At 30.6% G+C, this 21537-nt stretch overlaps 1 protein-coding gene across 1 annotated transcript in view; it reads left to right on the forward strand.

Moving 5' to 3' along the window:
• The window catches only part of LOC111638182 (furin-like protease 1), a 42073-nt gene that overhangs the window by 4587 nt on the left and 15949 nt on the right, over positions 1 to 21537 (forward strand). Inside the window, exons 3-12 of the mRNA XM_023383856.1 lie at positions 447 to 575; positions 6437 to 6513; positions 6582 to 6670; positions 6742 to 6914; positions 6992 to 7204; positions 7461 to 7561; positions 8519 to 8622; positions 12403 to 12523; positions 19121 to 19270; positions 21054 to 21193. Of these exons, the coding sequence (XP_023239624.1) occupies positions 447 to 575; positions 6437 to 6513; positions 6582 to 6670; positions 6742 to 6914; positions 6992 to 7204; positions 7461 to 7561; positions 8519 to 8622; positions 12403 to 12523; positions 19121 to 19270; positions 21054 to 21193 (1297 nt within the window). The remainder of the gene's footprint in view (positions 1 to 446; positions 576 to 6436; positions 6514 to 6581; positions 6671 to 6741; positions 6915 to 6991; positions 7205 to 7460; positions 7562 to 8518; positions 8623 to 12402; positions 12524 to 19120; positions 19271 to 21053; positions 21194 to 21537) is intronic.

The raw sequence follows: 21537 nt of genomic DNA on the forward strand, positions 1-21537 counted from the left end.
TGTTGCATGTGTTATATTAGCCAATATTCTGATAAATGTTAACATTCTTTGATTGTTATTAATATCTATCTATATTTTTGTAATTGTAATTAAGAGAATAAAGGTAGAAGTTATTAACAATCAAAGCATGCACACATTTTTGGGGAACAATGTATATTGAAAGGTATTGTAAAATCTGGTCATTTTCAAGATAACATACAAAATGATTTTGCAATATGCTGTCATACAAGCAGCATATTGCAAAATGGTGTTTGCATTTCACTTTCAGCCTACAGGTAGCTCTATAGTTGTTTTCTATAAGAGTATATAAAGTAATTCAAATTTTTTCTTATCAGGATAAAAAGTTTATCTCAAATTTAATTTGTGAAAGTGTTTAATGTATGTGTGTGCCCAAACAAACTACTTAAAATATTGAATGTTTACAAATATCTTATAAATTTCTTCAGAATCGTGGCCATGGTTTGGATATGAATGTACAGAATGCGTGGAAAAAAGGTATAACTGGTCAAGGCATTGTAGTTACAATATTAGATGACGGATTGGAAAAAGATCATCCCGATATAAAATCAAATTATGTAAGTACAGTATTCTTACTTTTCAATAAGAATTAATTTTACTTATAATGGTATTGAATCATTAATATAAAGTATTGAAGGTACTGAATCAGTTTAACCTAAATCATATAAACAAATAACATAAATATATTCCAATAAAATTATTTGTTCCTTGTAATAAGAAAAATTGGACACAACAAATCTACTAGAATAACATACTGTACAAATATGTGGCTTTTTTTAACATTATGTAATAGAATCACTTGTATTACGTATTAAAATATCCATTAGAAATTTTACATTTAATAATTTTTTTTATAAAATTTGTTTTATTTACCAAAGCAACAATTCTGATCCAACAGTCTAATAACTGGATATCACAATATTCATATAACTCCTTTCCAAAAGTTTAGAAACACCTCAATCAATGTCACATTGTCTATATTACTGCATCATAACATTAAGAATATAAGTTTTTTGAATGCTAGTTTTATTGAAATCACACAAATGCTTTATTAAAATTTTGGCATAAGCATTTTCCTTGAAGTAATTTAATTTAGTGCTGTTGATATGAACTGGGTTAAGTTTGTGTTTACCAGTGTTTCTATACTTTTTTGAATGTGTTGTAAAAGTTTAGAAGCAGGTGAATAAAACATTTTAAATATGCAGGTAATTGTGTGATATTAAAACAAGAAATGTTCATGTTCCGTAAATTATCATTTTGCATCTAGTTCAAAACAGTTCTTTCACAAATAGATTAATTTGATACAACTAAACAGAAAAAAAATCTAATAGATAGAATAACATCAAGTTAATTTGAGTGAATTTGTTCATTTGAAGCAATTGACAATTGAGTTAGACATATTTACTTAAAAAATCAAAAGGATGCATCAGAACACAAGCTTAAACACTTCTTGCTTTAATATTGTACTTTCACTTGTACATTTAAATGTTTTATTTACATGTTTCTAAACTTTTGAAACATATACCATTGTTTTTATATTTCTGAAACATGTTCCAGATTATATTAATAGCACCAAATTAAATTACTTTAAGGGAAACGCTTATGACAAATTTTAATGAAGTGTGCAAGTAATTTTGATAAAACTTTCACAAAAAACTTGCTCACGAAATAATGTTAAGAATATAATAGATAGTGCAACTGTTGATTAAGGTGTTTCTAAACTTTTGGAAAAAAGTTTAGTATAAGGTATGTTCAAAATGTTCCAGACTATATTAGGATATAAAGAAATTTATTCTGATATCAAACTAATTACTGAGCTACAATACACTTTTTACAAATTCAGGAAATATTTAGAAAAATCAATCTTTTTCAAGGGATTGAGCAAGTTCTATTAACTCGAGTCATTTAGAAAGAAAATGGCAAATCAATAGTTTGCAAAATTTTCTGATTTATCCTACACAATCTCTGAAAGCTTATTATTATTATTTTTAAATGTTTCTTGAATTGGAGAAAATGTGAAGCTGAGTAAAATTTATTTTGATTGGTTTTTCTAAAAAGGAAAGCAAAGTTTCAGAACTTTTCAGTTCACTTTATGTATTGGATAAGAATTACTAGTGCTAGGTTTTTATTAAGAAGCAGAATAATTTGATCTCAAAAGAAGAAAAAAATTAGTTTAATATTTTAGTGCTGGGAAATGCAATTCTTAGACATTTTAAAGAAAAATTGAATAATTTTGAGTGAAAGTAAAAATATATTTATTGCTTTAATGTGTTATATAATATTTGAACTTTTTAAAATAATATTTAGAAATATTTTTTATAAACTATATTTTTTTATATTTAGTTTAAAAAATATTTAGAAAAGCTTTTTTACATGTACATGTAATTTTGTGGTCCTGATTTTTAACTCTACTGTAGACTGCTGTAATCCCTCCAGGAAATGACACTGTCAAAAGACACTTCACAGTTCAAATAAACATTGAGAGCCTTTCTGTGGGTAGGCAAATTGCCAACTCAACTCGAGTGATTGTTAAGTCAGCATCAGATTGACAAAATCAGAATCTATAAAAGGGGATACCACAACCTTAAAAGCTTGAGTTGTCATCATCAAATTGTCGATGAAGCCTATCAAACAGATTTATCTGTGTTATCACTAAAGGATACATGTGTGAATGTGCCAGACTGAAGAAAAAGAACTAACTAGCTTACCTCAGGAGAACTGAGCTACTTGAGGAGAAACTGTCCAAGGAGAACTAAACCAACATACCAAAGGGAATTTGCTATTTCTGGAAATGTTTGATTTTAACTTTCATTTTTAAATGCAATTGCTACACATTATGGAGAAAAGTAGAACATGTATAAACTGTGTAAAGTGGAAGAGTATTGATCTCTGAGATTATCAATAAAATCTGTTTTGTCAATTGGTTGTTATTGAGTGAGAAACTTTGTGAACCCACATAATGCTAAATCTTTCACCAAGGTGTGGCTGATGGAACTTGCCATTCAGCAACCATTCTGGCCGTAGATGGTCAACATGAAAGACACAAAAAAGGCAGCTGGGATCCCACACAAGTACACTGTCACCTGATCATAAAATGCCACTTTTTTATTAATATTTAGTATTAAATTATTTTAAACCCAATTCAAAATTAACTCCAGTTTTGTGTTAATCAATGTATCAATTATATTAATTGAGAAATTTCAAAAATTTGAAGTGTGCATCATTTCATTTGATAATTATTTGTTCACATCTAATAAATTTTGCTTTTTTTCTAACTGTAATTTAATAATAATAATAACTGAATAATAATTTTTATTTATGATGATGGAAATAAGGGAACTTTACATTATGGGTTTGATTTTTATTTAATCATAACTAAAATTTAAATATTTGTAAACTTATCATGCTGATGTAATGAAATATTCAACATATTTTTGAATACACACAAAATGGAAAGTGATTTGACTATGAGTTGGAATATTATTTCTTGGTTGAATATTCTTCATTTGATACCATTTATCTTGTAATATGATAGCTTTTTATGGCTGCATGTTTACTTTTTCTATGTGATTATATTAACTATTCACTCTATTTTTCTCATTTACACCATAAATTCAGTTAATATTATAAGTACTAATTAAATTAATACATTCACTTTTTCATAAATATAATTTAACACAATGTCATCCATGAGACTGGCAATTTTTTTGATGTTATAACCGAGTGTCGTTATCTGCGGGGTCATAATTTCAGTCCCATAAAAAGTACCAAGTGTGTTTAAGAATCTATTATAAAATCCGTTCTAATTTATCATCGTAATCATTGTATGTATTACCATAAAATTATTTCTTAATGGTAATACAGTATACTGTATCTATTATGGTAATAATCATTTATTATCATATGTATAAATGTGCAAACTAAATGTTTAAATCAACTTTATTTACGTTATTACGTCTAAGTTTACTTCGATGTAATTAAAAATTTCAAAAATTATATTTTATAAGAAATTTTTATTTTTGATTATGGTGGCACTTCTGGCTTTGAGAATAATGTCAAATCAAAAGGTTAAATGTATGCCAATTAAAGAGACACAATAACAATATTCACTTAAAGTCAGTTATTTTAAATTGTAGGTGTTTTTCACCTAAAAATTGTTTATCAGTGTCATTTTCTAAATCATACACTTTATTCATTGTTTTTGATGAAGTTTTCCGAGACCTGTAAAACATTTTCAATAATCTTATTGCATTACATCTTATTGCTTCTCTGGTTGACGGCACTTCATTTTCTCTGTCTGATATTTTATCTTTATCATCCTCATTTTTTGCGTCTGACAATTTAATTTGCTCAACAATATCTTCATCTGTATAAAATAACATGAGTAACTATGCATACTAACCGATCGTCACATCGTTTGAAGATGTGACAAACCTCGCCCCATCGAAGTCAGGTGGTGAGAGTACCACCCACAGTCATTCTAGGAAGTGGACTCTGACCCTAGAAACTGAACATGTAGTACATGTACTGTATTTTCTTTGTTAAATAAAATTTGTAATCTAATTTTGTAAATCTGGGAGTGCTTTAAATATGACGTTAAAAACAGGGTTTTGTCATTACAAGTAGATTTTTTAACATTATATAGTATAGTAAAATCATGGGACCAATAAAAATTTGATGTTATATTAGGGTTGTCGTTACATCTGATGACGTTATAATTGGGGTAAACTATCTCCATTTATTTTCATTTTTTGTTTTGTAATAATTTGAATTATTTAAACTATGTTAGACTAATTTTGATTGTAATTACAGTAGAGCGTCGTTTATCCGAATCAATTGGGGACTGGGGTTGTTCGGATAACTTATTTTTCAGATAACCGATTATTTACGAAAAAATATCCCATATTGAAATTTTTCTTTGTTGCATGTCACTTCGCATTGAATTTTTGTCGATGTTAAGCCTAATGTAAACTTTTTAAAATAATCGTGGCTATTGTATCACAAAATAAATATATTGAAAAATATAAAAACAAAAAAAAATTATACTTTAGAAGTTAATCTAGTATCAAAAACGTTCGATTCAGCACGACACACAGTCCTCAGAAAAACACCACACAAAAGTGCCAGTGCCACCAGTTAAAGCACACAACATCAACAAAAAAATATTGGAGTAGCCAAAGATTGCAGCGCCACAGCACTAGCGGAAATTTAAATTTGCCGACTGGAATTCTTTTGGATAACTGACTTTCGGATAAACAACGCTCTACTGTATGTTATGTAACACACTTTACATACTAAAAATGTTTTATAACATGTAAATATTTGGACAAATTATTTAATTTTTATCATCCTCAATAGCATTGATGACATTTGAAACTATATATTCTCTCTTTCCAACTAATAATAATTTTTTTAATATAATTTTAATACATTTTATAAATAATCTAAGAGAAGTTTGAGAAATTAAAAAAGAAAATAATAAAGTGAAAAAGACAAAACTTTTTTCCTATAACCTCAATTTCTTATCTTGAAAATTTCACAATCAGTATATTATTACATTTGATAGTTATTTAAAAACAAAAATATCAAGTTTCTACAATCTTGAAGTTTTAAAAACAAAATGAATCATAGTACATGTAATTTTTTTCTAAGATATTATATATAACAAGAAAAGGCAATAAGAAATTAGTATATTTGAAGCTTATTTTTGTTTTTTACATAAGCAAGCAATTGTCATTTTTCTATTTTCAAATAGTTCTTCTATGGAAGTCCTAAATAGATGTCACCTTTTTATAAACACGTTTTGCCATATTAATGAACTAATTTCCATTCATCGAACCTTACATATGATGAAAAATTATGCCACATATCTGTCTCTGTCTGCTTAGTTTCAACAAAATCACATGATTTTATTACTGTTATTACTACCTAACTTTCTAATCCTTACTGTATTTATTTTCAACTTAATGCTTAGCATTTCCTATTATCTCTTTAATACTACTATAAAATTTAAAGATATGGAATGCTAATAAATTCAGTTTTTAAAAGATACAAGCATTCTGTAATTTGTCTTATTCTTTCACATTTGCTCCGAATGCTATTACAGTATTATGTATTAATCAGAGAGTTGAATGTGCGTACATGCATGCCTGTGTATGCATAGATACATATGATCATATATTACATATATATACAAATCATCTGTAGAATTGGATGATTATCTACTTATGACTAGTGAACCAGTTATATCTTGTCACATCAAAATAAAATACAGGTTATATGGCTTTTGTTTTGTTATTGGTAACCTTAATCTGATCTTTTAGTATCTTCATTGTTTAGAGGATGGCTTTAAAATATTTGTAACCATGTATGAAGATTGTTGATAATATAAAATGATATAGAATAATTCTTATTTTAGGATCCACTTGCTAGTTATGATGTCAATAATAATGATGATAATCCTGAACCCCGTTATGATTTTCTCAATTCTAATAGGTAAGTATTTTAAAAATTTTTTGTTTTTATTGTGATTTTATGCTTTTTAATATAATTACAACTTTCAGACATGGAACAAGATGTGCTGGAGAAGTTGCTGCAACTGCTAATAATAGCATATGTGCTGTTGGTATAGCTTTTAATGCCCATGTTGGAGGTAATTTAATTCTAGTACAGTAAGTAATTGTTTATTCAGTGTCTACAATAATTTTATAACAATATTTTCAGGTGTAAAAATGTTAGATGGAGATGTTACTGATGCTGTAGAAGCGAGATCGCTCAGTCTTAATCCGCAGCATATTGATATTTATAGTGCCTCCTGGGGACCTGACGATGACGGAAAAACAGTAGATGGACCCGGAGTTCTAGCAACAAAAGCTTTTAAAGATGGAATTAAGAAAGTATGTAAGAAAGTTTAAATAAATATTATTTCTATTGAAAAATACAATAAAAGATTTTAAAATATTTTCTTGTTTAGGGCCGGAACGGATTAGGATCGATATTTGTCTGGGCTTCGGGAAACGGTGGACGCGACAGCGACAATTGCAACTGTGATGGTTATACAAATTCAATATGGACATTATCTATTAGTAGTGCTACTGAAAATGGTTTAGTTCCTTGGTACAGTGAGGCATGTTCATCCACTCTTGCTACAACTTACAGTAGTGGTTCTGCTGGCGAGAAACAAATTGTAAGTTTCATTGAAAGCTACAAATTTCTTTACATTATTTTTATGTGGATTTGTTTATATTATTTTTTACATATTGTTTCACAGTAGTGTAGCAATAATTTGCTATATTGTTGTGATAAGATTTGTTTCTAAAATACATGATCCCAGACAATTATATATAAAATGTTTCTCAGGCTTTATTTTTGTAGATTCACACATAACAATAATTTTCCTATAGTATATCTTTTTGATATAGTAATGTTTTTTATCTTAATAGGTAACTACTGATTTAAGGCATGAATGCACTTCTAGCCATACAGGAACTTCTGCTTCTGCTCCTTTAGCAGCTGGAATATGTGCATTAGCATTAGAAGCAAAGTAAATATCTTAATTAATCATTTTAAAGTTTGCAAATAAAGAAATTTAAGTTCATTATATGATATTTTTAAGTTTGTTGTTTATATCAGCTGGCTTGAGAAATGGAAGGAATTAACACAGGTATAGAGTAATTTTAATCTTTCAGAAGCAACCTTTTTTGTCTATAAATTTATATCATTGAGAGAATACATTTTTTTTATTGAGGTTTTTTATCTTATATTCCACAATTTGGCTCTTTCAATTAGAATATTTGTTTTCCTGAAGACAGTCTGTCAAAAAAAAATATTTTTCTTTTTTTTACTGTAAACCTTATCGGTATTTCAGAGAAGCTTTATTATAACATGATATTCTAAGAGACCTATATAAATAGAAGTTTTGTAAGATAATTAAAATTTTAATAACACTCAAAAGCTATGAAATATTGTAATAAAATATCACTATTTTTTAAGAATATAAACAAATATCTGATACCTTTAATTTCATTTTTAGATGTAGAAATGTTTCCTTCTTGCATTGAGTAATTTTTTTCCCAGAAATACCTTTTCTAAGAAAATAGTAAAGCCAATAAAAATTCATTATAATGACTTTTTATTGGTTTTACTATTTTCTTAGAAAAGGTTAATTAGTCATTATTCTTTAGTCATAAGTGTAATTAAGCTTTAATATGTATATTTTTAAAATTTTTCTTTTTCTATAAATGAGCTTATATTTTATCATTTGTTTAAATCACTAGATTTTTTATATTTCTGTCTATTTCCTGAAGTTAAGCTCTTGTTGTTTTGGTGATTTGTTATAATGATTTTGATTATAAAATTAAATATTTTGGCTACTTTAATCCTTCTAAACTTATACCAGTTTAGAAATATTAAAGTAGTTAAATTTTTGATTTTGTACAATTTATTGCAAAATGTATATAAAAAAAATTCAAATTTATAATTTATTTCTGATTTAATATAGCAAACAGTTAACCTGGAGAGATATGCAACATATTGTTGTAAGAACAGCCAATCCAGCTAATTTATTTGCTAAAGATTGGGCAGTAAATGGAGTTGGAAGAAATGGTAGGAAAAGGAAAACGTTTAATTTAAATTACTGTTAAAAATTTGATTCAAATAAAAGTGATAAATCATTTACTTAAGTATCATTTGATGACATCAGAGCAAGAATGATCCACGTCAGTGAATCTTTGTTTTGAGATAATTAATGAAAATTTTCACATATTTCTCATTTTCTTCTTTTTGAACATGGGACATAACAAAAAAAATTGACTCAGATCTGTATTGCATTAGATAAAGCAGTTGCTTTAAGCTTTTAAGAATTGAAGCTTGGAAGATGATTGTGGCACTAAGGCTGTAGCACCAAAAACTGGACTTTGATCATTTTTGCTCTGAGATTGCCATTTAATAATTCTTTACAAAAAAATTTAAGAAATTAGCATTATTGCAATAGTGCTTTGAATTTATAATTATCATTTAATGTTGAAATATTTTCAAAATTATTTAGAGTTAATCAAATCGTATAATGCTTTCCTTTTGTTTTATTGACTCATTGCAAATATAAACACGTGAGAAGCCAGGGGTTAGAGTAAAGCTCTAAACCTTTGATTGGCATCAGCCTGGTAAAGGCCACCCAAGTGTCACTGGATAGTGGAATGAAATAGGAGTGCTTTTCAACCATTGAGTAGGGAGGCGCAATGAGCCTGTTGATAGGGTGTCCGGTTTTTCCAAATAAGACAGGTTAACAGGTTAACAAAGCAATACATTTAATATAAAAATAAAGTGGATTACAATATACAGCTGAGTACTTATACACTAATAGACTGAGAGAGAGAGAGTTTGCAATTCTCTAAGTAAAATACCTCTATGTCTGGACTGATGTCTCCAGATCCAGGTTATGTGAAGGTCGGAAGATGATCGTGGATCTTTGGTGGAGGTTGCTTCAGAGGGAAATGAAATTGGTGACGATATTGGTGGGTAGAGCTTCCGTCTGTAGGCTCTTGAAACTATGTCTGCCTTGACCTTCTGAAATCAGCTCCTTTTTTTTATCCTACTGAGCGTAGGAGGAAAATCAGGTGATGTGGTCCTAAGTTCAAGCTGTCATCACATCAGCCGAAGCAGACTTTGACGACTGGGCTGGATTGTTTATACTTTCTTGCCAGGTGTTCTGATTCTTTTTACCATTTAAGGTGAACAAATTCGAAGTTCTTAGATGTCATCAATGAGGCATTGTGACTCTTCTTACCTCATAAATTAACCAATTTTGATGTTTCTCCCCATTAATAACCATTTGTTTGGATTTATTCCTGAAACTTATTCAAAACATCATTAAAAATTGTCAATTTGTATGGTTATTTGATCATCTTTATCTATCGGTCAGAGGGCACCAGAAAGTCCAGGTGGTGGGAAAAGAAAGTGGGTTTTTTTCCACTTCAAAAATTAACTGTGTGTTAACTTTTAATCCATTAATTTAACTAATTAATTGTGCTCGGGATCTCACAAACATATGTAACAGCTTTGAAACTAAACACTACTAAATGATAAATGTAATTATATTGGTGTTATTGACTGCACATAAAATTTTAATTGATAGTTTAACACTAACTTGTAAGTAGATATACCATTGTTATTCATAATATTGATTTAATACAATAATTCATTTTGAGAAAAATGAAAAATAATAATATAATTTAATGAAAAATGTTAAATGAAAAATAATAATATAAATATATATATTTATATTAATATACATATTTATATTATTTTTCATTTTTATAACATTTTTCATTAAATTATATTATGTATATAATATATGTGAGAATACGGAGAGGGTCAAGGCCCTCTAATCGTCAGATCTGTTAGACCTGCTCACTTTGTCACTGGATGGCTTAATTTTTTCAGAACCCAAGTGGTAAGATTCTGTGTGGGTTGTGCATAAGGAATAAATACTCGACTACGAAAGTCAGGAATATAAGAATCAACAATTTAATCACAGAACACTAAAATAACAAATACAAATAATATAATAAGAAAACATAAAACATGTGTCTACTTTATGACTATAATCCGTATGAGAGAGAGAGTTTACAATAAAATCATATTACCTCGGTGTACATGACTCAAATAGTCGGTGGTTGCTGGCTAGGCGTGCTCTGGTCCCAATTCAAGAATGGGAGACTGTATGTGGCATGTTCTATCTGTGTGAACTGCCTTCCTATGGCAAGGTCTGGGAAGAACTGCCCCGACTCTAGCTATTCTGCCCCTTTTTATTACAGATTACTGCACAACGATAATTCCTAGAAAGGTTGTGTCATTTGCACAGGTGGTGTGCAAAATTCTAAGATATAAGGGGTGGAGGAAGGAAGCAAAACATCCTCAGTTCTTGTAAAATGTGGTGTGATAGAGCAGTTTTTCAGGATGTTGTAGTTTTTATAACCTTTTTAGGTTATATTATCTTTATTCTAAATTTTATCAATTTTCCCATTTTAACTGTAGTTAAATTATTTATTTAAGTTGTTTGAGGTAAAAATTATATAAATCCATTTAAGAATACCTTCAGATTATCACATATACATATATATGTATAAATACATGTTATGTGAGAGTTGCATCTCTGACAAATTGCATCACTTTCGTATGTCTTCATGCAGATGTCTGAAAATATTGGCATAGCTTTTATTTCTGATAGTCGAACTACCGGGAATGAATTTAATGTTATATTAAACCAAGGATGTAAAACAAAAGACCCACTAACACTGCCTTTTTTTTTTTTTTTTTTTTACTAGCTTGATATGTTTTTTGAAGTGTATATCATTTCCTTAGTTGATAACTACATGCGTTACTCTAGATAAAGGAAGATAAGTTGTATTGGAAATTAAAGTTGCAGCTGTTGGAAAGTCACTGAAATAATTATCCTGCCAATTAGTAGTGAACCTAGGTAATTATTAAATCAAGGAATCTGGTTTGGAGGTACAGAAAACACAATGTTTTTGTCATTACCAATCACTTCATTAGATAATGATCCCAGTTAACCTTCTCTATCAGTCTGTTCACCAGAATGAGCTTCATTGTTAAAGCACTTGAAACAAAGTACTGGAAGACATGATGCATGTTCAAGTTGCTGGGTGCTTGAATATACTGAATCATCTGTGAGAAATTTCCAAAACATTTACTAATTTTGTTGATAGTTTAACTCTGATCTTGTTTGATCTGTCTTCTTTTACTCTTCTGATAATGACTTTTCTAACAATAGCAGGTCTTCCTGGATAGTGGATAGTCATCAATTTCTAAGTCTTTTTAAACTGTTATGACAGTTTCCTTCACAAGGTTTGATGAATATAATAATTGAAAATTAAAGTTTTTTGATTATGTCATTAGTGAAATTTAATGTTTAGAAATTTATCTAATGTCTAGATATTTTATTTCTACATGTGAACATTTATGCAACTTGTCAATTTTATTCAAATATACATTAAAAGTTCTTGAATATAAGGCAAATTTCCTAAACTCATGATTTTTATTATTATTATTTTCATCTTTAGATTTAAAATATTTGATTTATAATTTTTTTGACCATTCTTAATATTTCTTGGTAACTTTTTTAAATTTAACAACAGTGAAAATTTTTAATTTAATTTATTAAAAATTAAAACTAGTCTACTTGATTTCTTCTCAAGAGAGAAACTTAGTGATTACTCAAATGAAGTTATTCAGCTCATGTCAACACTCCATTTTTAAAATCTCATTAAGTTTTATTAATTGTTTTTAAATATTTATACATTAATCTCCTTAATACATAAACTAACTTAAAATTGACTCTAATAATAACTAAATTTCATTTTTCAGTCAGTCATTCGTTTGGATATGGAATGATGGATGCAGCAGCTATGGTTTCATTAGCAAAGAAATGGACAACTGTTCCTCCGCAGAAAGTGTGTGAAGTTAGAGCTCAGCTGTCTAGTGAAAAGTATGTATTAATAATAATAAAATAAACACATAGACAGACAGATATACTATCTTTATCTTTCTAATTGATGATTTGAAAACATTCAAATTACCTGTATTGATATTCACACTTCAAATTTTCTAGGATCAGAAAATTTAATTCGCCATTTTTTTTAATATAAACGAGGATACTATTTGAGCATATATTATACTGTAAATAAAATAGGATAGCAAATTTTAAAGAAATTTCTGTAATTAAGCTTAAAACATTCATACATAAGCTACTACTTGATACATTCATATTGCCAGATGATCTTCCAGATTATCAGGCTATATTAAGGCTAATAACTAATTAGATATAAATCAGTTTGGCTAGAGGTAGTCAGTTAAGCTTCCATTCGTTCATAAATTTAATAATTAGAATTAATTTTGAATTTTGAATATTTCGGAAGAGAAGAATTGGACTGGAGCAGGATTTGAACCCATAACTCCTGCTTACTGGTAGATACGTTCCGCTTTATAAGAATTTTATGATGTAGGAATCTTTAAATACATGAGCCAATCACAGCCCAACACGTGTGCAGTTTACGGACTACAGTTGTTTGAAAGGTTTTCTTCCATAAAATTAATCGATTCTGGACTAATTTGACTCAATCTTTCCAAAACATGTATAATTTTTTGGGAATAATCCGTATAAACTATGCTATAAACAAAAAATTGTAGGATTACTTACCGAGTGTGCACCATTTGACAACGCCATTGCTTAAGCTTGTTTTCGTTGTGGAGCAGCACACCACACGGCAGCCGCATTTTCTGATAAGTTATTTTTCTGCAAAAAATTCACTGAACTTTGGAGACATCATTAATATAAATATATAATTTTTATGGCCATTAAATAAGAAATGTTTTTTTTTTCACAAGAAATGTATAAAATTACAGTACTGTATTAGACTTACAGTACTTAATTTATATACTGTACAGACGATAGTAAACTCACCTTACCCGCCTAAACTCTCTGTAGCGTGTAAGTAGTTCGGCTGCTTGTCCACTATTGGTCCAGATTCGACCAATCCTGTTGTGACATGAGTCGGCAATGATGTTTTACCGCATTTTACGAGTCTCTTTTAGCATCTTTATACAAATACGGTTGCAATTTTTTCGCCACGATATACGAACCCGCATTATAGGGGGTCAACTGTATATATATAGGGAGAGAGAGAGAGAATGGCAAATGCCATTGACAGTTCATATTTAGCCAAAGTAGTTAAATCTATTCAGCATAGGTGCTATATTTCTATAATTAGCTAATTATAGTTCAGTTTTTTATATTTCTACAAATATTTATCATATTTGAATTTAGTTTTCAGTTTCTTTTAAGTTTTATTATTTGAACAAAGTTAAGAAAATTTCCATTTAATTTTGAATATCATAATCATCATCAAAAACAAGACAAATTAATCTTTTCCTGATTCAACATTGCATATAATCATATTATAGCTAATTTTCGTGAAATTTTTAACTACCAGAAATGTCAATAGTGGCCAATAGAGTATGTCTTTTGTGTAATTCTTTTTAAAATTTTGGTAATTAGCAAATCATTTCAAAGTGAAATTTACAAATGAAATTTTTTCCCAAATTTCACTTCTTCTTCTTCTATGTTGCTTCTTTGAGCTGGAGGTTGCTAACAATTGATCGCCACTCCTCCTGATCTCTTGCAGTGTGATTCTTATTAATTTGAGTCCACTCTGCTATATCTTGTAGGTAGGTCCTCTGCTGTCTTCCCCGGAAACGTGTTCCTTGGATCCTGCCCTGCAGTATGACAGGAAGCAGTGAGTTGGTGGCCCAGATGGCATGGCCACAGTACCTCGCTTTGCATCCCACTACGATAGGAAGCAGCTGTCGCTCTCCCACTCCAATTCGTTGCAGCACGTGTGCATCGGTCACATGCTCTGTCCAGCTGATCCGTAGCATGCAGCGGTAGCACCACGTTTCAAAAGCTGCCAGTCTTTTCACTGTGCCCTTATTCAGGGTCCACGTCTCGCACCCGTACAGCTAGACAGACCATACGTAGCAGCGCAGTACTTTAAGCTTTATCTCCAGGCTTAGTTTCTTATCCGTAAGTGTTCGCTGGAGATTAGAGAAGATTGATTTTGCCATTTGGATTTGTGTTCAGATTTCCTTATCACGTCTACCATCTCTTGTTATAATGACTCCAAGATATTTGAATTTGGTTACTTCTTCCAGTAAAGTACCGTCTACAAAGATTTGGGAATTGTCCGCTGCAGAGTCTTTACTAATTTTTATCCATTTTGTCTTTTTTCCGTTGATACACATGCCATATTTTGCACTGCCTGCTTGGAGTAAGTCTAAAATCTGTTGGAGCTCCGTCGCAGATGTGGCAATGCATGTGAGATCGTCAGCGTACTGGATGTTATTGATATTCACTCTTCCAACCCTGATCTCCACATCTTTGCAGAAACATTCCTGTGTTATCTGTTCAGAGAAACATTAAAAAGTGTGGGTGATAATACACATCCTTGTCTAACTCCTTTTTCTATCTGACACAGTACTGTTTCTATGTTGTCCAGATTAACTGTGGCAGTTTGGTCCCAGTATAGGTTGCCAATCAGTTTGTAATCATTTGTGTCTAGATTGACTCTCTTTAACGTTTCCATTAAAAGTGGGTGTTATACTTTGTAAAAACTTTTTCGTAGTCGACAAAACTAATGTACAACTCCCTTTGCGTTTCTGTGGCTCTTTCTGATAAAATTCTCACAGCAAACAGTGCATCAATAGTGCTTGTTCTAGGTCTAAACCCAAATTGCGATGGTCCTATCTGAGCCTCCATTTTGTTTCTTATTCGGTATCCTATAATTTTTAGTAAGAGCTTTAGGCTATGGCTCATTAGACTTATGGTTCAGAATTGGTCACACTGCTTGGCATTGTGCTTCTTTGGAATTGGGATGAACGTGGGTCTTTTGAAGTCACGTGGTAGCTGTTCATCTTTGTAGATTTTATTAAAAAGATTAGTAACGATAGTTTTGTAGGCGTGCCCAAGGATTTTAGGAGTTCAGCTGGAGTATCATCATCACCAGGAGCTTTTCCATATCTCATGGAGTCCATGGCATGTTCTAATTCTCTTAGCGTAATAGGAGAGGCAGCATCTCCTTCTGTTGTATGAAACTGGGGATGTCTGTTGCGATCTCCAAACAAATCTTTGATGTACTCTGTCCAAGTTTTAGCTCTTTCTTCCTTTCCACATTTTATTTTGTTTTGTTGGTTTATTAAATTTTTTATGCCCTTCTTTGTTTTCTTAAGTTCTTTCATGGTTTCTTTGATGATTCTATGGACTTCTCTGGTATGGTGCTTTTTGTCGTGCTCTGCTATTCTTTCACATTTTTCTTCGAACCACTTTTCTTCAGCTTTGGTACATTCATGCATGATCATCCGATGAAGTTTTTTGTATTCTTCAAGGTTTTGGTTCTTAAACTTTCTACGTTCCTCCATCAGTGTCAAAATGTCCTCTGTGATCCAAGGGTTCTTCTGCTCTCTTTCCTTTTTGTTAAGTAAGGTACAGGCAGCATTCTTAATTACACTTTTTATGTTTTCCCAGTGATTCTCTATAGAGGGTATGTCATTGTCTTGGATTTCTTTTGTAATCACCTCACTAAAATGTTGCCTGATTTTGCATATTTTCAACCTGTCAAGGTTGTAATGTAACTTCTTCTTTTTGACATTTTTCTTGTAACTTTCTTTAAGTGAATGGTGCACCTGGCATAGAGTAAATTATGTTCTGTGTAGCAGTCAGCTGAAGGCCTTGTTTTAACATTGTGAATTGAGTTTCTTTATTGTTTGTTGATGAGGATGAAGTCTATTTGATTTCGTACTATTCTGTTTTCTCCATCTTGAGAACTTTTCCATGTGTGCAGTCTTCGCAGATGTTGTTTGTAGCATATGTTTGTGATACATAGGTCATGGCATTCTTCAAATTCAACAAGCATATAACCACGTTTGTTTCTTTTGCCTAGTCTATAATTGCCTACTGTGTCAGTTACTCTGCCTTTTCCAACTTTGGCATTGAAGTCTCCCATTATTATTTTGACGTCCCCTCTTTTTGCAAGTCCAAGTGTCTTCTCAAGCTGTTTGTAGAATTTGTTTATGACATCTTTTGGGGCAGCTTCTGTAGGCGAGTATACTTGAATAATGCTTAATGCTTTTGTATCGTTAACAACAAACAATGCAGAAACTCAATAATAATGGGGGTATGATGCTATGTGCAGGTAAAGAATGCGATCTGATATTGCTGCTACTCCGTCGACAACTTTCATGACGTCTTTCCTGATGAGTATTCCGACACCTCTTTCGTGACTGTCTCCTCCAGAGAAAACAAAGTCATGTGTGTCATTGCTTTTTATCCAACCGCTGTTGGGCCATTTCATCTCACTGACACTGAGTATGTCCATATTCAGTTCTTTGGCCTCTAATACGAGGTTATGTAATTTGGTTTTGACGTACAGCGTTCTTACATTCCACGTGCCTCTGTTGTTTATATTCCTCGTGATGATTTTTGGAGTATTGTTGTAAAGTACTATGTTATTTTTCTGCCCTCTACAATGATTATCGACACGACTGTGTGCTGGAAATAGCCGTTACCTAACGGGTACTTTATGTGGATTCGCGTTAATGTGCTAGGCCTGAACTTTAAGCGTGCACCAAATTAAATAATGACAAAGTTAGTCAATAACAATTCAATATTTAATAAATATTCTAGTAATAACTATATACAAAATTTAGTAAAAAATCAACTAACAATTTATTCAATGAAAGTCAATAAGAATTAACCCAACAAAACTCAAATCAATCTATTTTCTAACTTAAATCTATTCCCCTTTGGAACTCAACAAAAAATTCAAAGATTTAACTTATATACAATAATTCTTATGAATTAAAGATCCTAATCATCACCTCAATATATTAGGAACCTTTTCCTCAACTCTCAAGACTTTCTTTAATCTTCGATCCACAAATCGAATAACTTCAAAATCGCCTTGAACTACTTTATCCTATCGGATATTGCTCTCTTTTGCTGCTACGAAGCTCGCCACGCTCATTGCTAACAGAAGCTCACCTCGACCATCTTCACTTGAGGTTTGGTCTTTATACTGTGAGGTGACGTCACAATTCTGAGAGCGGGCACTCCCCTCATTTACATACTTATTTGCTAACAATAAACTTTTTCTGTTTGTCTGGCAGCTTATTTTCCGACAATACTTGCTAACCTTTTACATTATTCTTTTTGACAATTTTCGGGATGTTTTTTTTTTCTTTAAGGTTTAGCAAGTTCCTAAGTTATTCTTGTGGGGTCTCCCCCTTTTCTCGATGCGGACTTACTTTTTTCCGCTCGGGAGCCAAGTGTGCGCGAGTTTTATCTACGGCGCTTTTTCTCATCGGTGAGTTGGTTTCTCTTCTATTTTTAAGTGTCTAAGGTGAGTGGTGAGGAAACCTTCGTCCTAACAAAACATAAGCCCCAAACAAAAATAGAATAATAAGCAAAATAAAAGTAACTAAAAATAACACTCAGACTTGGTTCCTTACATTGTTTCTTCTTTGGCTTCCAGAAGTAGTCGATTTGCTGCATATAGCCTGGTCACTCACTGATATGCACCCAGTAGTATATTTCTCACCATTTGATCTGGACTCAGAATGAATGGCAGACTAGACCAGGCATGCCAACATACGGCCCGCGGGCTGGATCCGGCCCGTCTAATGAATTTATGTGGCCCAAGATTAATCTTTCAGTATTAGCTACTCAACTCCGAATAGCTCGGTGAAAATTTCTGACGCCTAAGAAAAAAGGAAGGTCAACAAAAATTCACTGTGCGTTTAGAGTTAACCCTCCATTACAAATCTCTTAAGTACAGCTTAGAATGTTGATAAAGCATGATAATGTGAAAAATGTATCTGTAATCTCTATGTACAATTTAGTCTCTACGGTGTGACACCACAATGAGATCTTGCACCACCTCAAAATCTTCCTAGGGCAGCCTCCGGTTCGGCCTGTGTAAAAAGTTTTCTTTCCAATTCGGCCTGGAGGCAAAAACTGTTGGCCATCCCTGGACTAGACACATGTTGGTATGAGATCATGAGGATTGTAGATAAGTTTGTATACTAGAAATAGGTAATGTGGTGGTTTCCCATTGTCTTCCACATCAAATTTCACTTACAAAGTTTCAAAGTAAATCTAAAATGTATTGTACAAATTATTTTCTGATATACAAGGCAATTTTTCTTTCATTTTATTAAGTTTTCCAATTATAATTTTAGTCTCACTCTTGTAAATTTAACATTGATATTAAATTTGATTTTTATATCTTTCACTAGAACTGCCTTAATTCCAAGTTCAAGGATAATTTAAATGTGTACGTGCATGTGTTAAAATTTCTGCATACAATCAATATGTGATTAAGAAAATTCTTAAAAGCTAATGCTTGAAATAATTATTAAATTCTAATTATGTGATTTTTATTATTTCCAAATATTTCTTTTTATAAAAAATGTTGAGTTACATATTAAATTAAAATGAACATTTTATAACAAAGATCTTTCTATTCTATTTCAGCTTAATACAACCAAAATCTTCCATTGTTCTCAAATTAAAAGTATCTTGTGAAAAAGTAAAATATTTAGAACATGTCCAAGCAAATATTACTTTGTTGCGAGGTATACGTGGCGATATTTATATATTTCTTATTTCACCAATGGGAACCAGGTAAATCTTATTACAATTTAAATCCAAGTTTTCCTGTTAATGTTTTTATTTTAAATTAAGAGGTTTTTTTTTATACTAGTTAGTTTCAATTAATAAGTAATCTTAATCAATTGCTTAAGTAACTAATTTTCTCAATTTATAGTTTTATTTTATGAAAAAATTTAACTAAAATATATACCAAAGAAAAATCATCTTGATTAGATTTATACACGATTCAAAGTATCTCGAATAAATGTAATACAAATATATACGTTAAAAATCATAAATGTTACATTTAACTGAGAATAAATGCAAAAAACTTTTTTGAATTTTATACAAGTTAAAAATGTTTTTAACCTTTTTTCTCCTCGTGAATCGTCATAAAATAATAATAAATTTAAGGCCGAGTTCACACTGCCAATGACAGTCTAATCAATAACAATGTGTCTACTATTGAACTTGTTAATTGTCAAAGCATTCACACAATCCTCTACATTTCTATGAAAGCATACGCAATTTCATTACATGCTTGTTTCATGGCCATCTTTGTTGTATGCTATGTGCTTACAATATGGATTTGAGACAAAAATATTATTTCAACATTAAACAAGAAACAATTATAATTCACATACCAGTAAAATAAAGTGAATTTATTTTCAGCCGAGTTTTTTCTCTAGTTTTTTATCAGACAACTTAAACCTTTAATCTTTCTTCAACGCCCATCATTAAGCTTCCTTCAGTCGTATATGGAATTATTATGGGAGGTTTGTGTTGGTTAATGTGTTATGACATTCATTAATTATCGAATCTTATTTAACATTCAAACAAAAATGATTGCTATAAAAATGTAAAAATAATGACTAGTGTGAATGCTTTGATTTACAGACAATGAACATTTCATTATTCATATTTCACCAACAGTATGCACATAGCCTAATTGTTACATAATATGGGGAAAAATGATATACTGTATTTGTAGTAGTGAGAGAGAGCAAAGGGTTTACTCTCACTATATTACATGAAAATACAAGGTAGTTCCACTATATTCATATATAAAGCCACCTGTGGCCAAATAGATAAAACATGAAAAGTGAAGTGTGGTTTTTATCTATTTGGCCATTGGTGGCTTTATATATGAATATAGTGGAACTACCTTGTATTTTCATGTAATAAAACCACTAAAGTTTACTCTCATTATATCTATTTGGCTTATCTAACTGGTGGGTTTGTATATATGAAGTTGGTAGTTAATTGTAGGTTTGATCCTGACTGGTGAACTGGTTGACTTTTCTAGGTTTTCTTCCTGTACCTAACATCTTAATAGGGGCCAAATTTTCCATCAAAAATCCTCTCAGGAGACACTCCTTTGACAGATTGCTTATAAGTTGCCTAGCCTTAAACCATCAGTTCACTCCAATGTTCATATATACAGATTTTAAATCATCTTAAGACACTCAGAAGAATCAGAATATTTGATTAAAAGACAATGAATTAAAATTAAAGTACATAAAATATTGATTTTTTTTCTATAGGCAAATAAAATTTGGGACAAATATACACTATCAAAACTAGGTAAATTTGCGTAAATTTCACAATCTGTGCATAAAATATTTTACTGCTTGAAGTTGAAATTTTTTCATATTGACAGAATATACTTTATATATTGAAATAGCACAATAGACAATATCATGTGATTTATATTAAAAATTTATTAAATATATTTTATAGATATTTGGAAAGTCTTTAGTACATATCAATCCATTAAAAAAATATATCCTGTACTTTATATAATGTCTGTTTTCAGATCCAGACTTCTTGACAAACGCCCCAATGACAATTTCAAGACAGGCTTTCGTCACTGGCCTTTCATGACTGTACATAATTGGGGTGAAAACCCAAATGGAGTATGGAAGTTAGAAATTCATAATGATGGTCGTTCAGGTCGTAAGTTAACTTATGTTTCTTAAATTTTAGAATTTTATTTAAAAATAAACTTTAGTACTTCACTCATCAGTCCCAACTATTTGATGAGACTATTTGTCTGTCTGTCTGACTATTCTTCTTTGAAAATTTCTAAATTAAAATAGTTTAAGGTTTGACACATTCTCTATGTAAAGAATTTTTGGGGGATTTCCCCCCAAAAACATGTTATTTGTCAGGTGCTGTGCAGAGATTTGTTTTATAGCACAGATATTTGAGTTCAATTATAACAGGTCTATTTTTATGCATCATTTGTGACTTATACTAAAAATAATATTTTTATTATTTATAACAAATTAAAAATTATT

This window comes from Centruroides sculpturatus, unplaced genomic scaffold, assembly GCF_000671375.1.
Source record: "Centruroides sculpturatus isolate CEXI.00-Female unplaced genomic scaffold, Cexi_2.0 scaffold767, whole genome shotgun sequence".
NCBI classification, from domain to species: Eukaryota; Metazoa; Arthropoda; class Arachnida; order Scorpiones; family Buthidae; genus Centruroides; species Centruroides sculpturatus.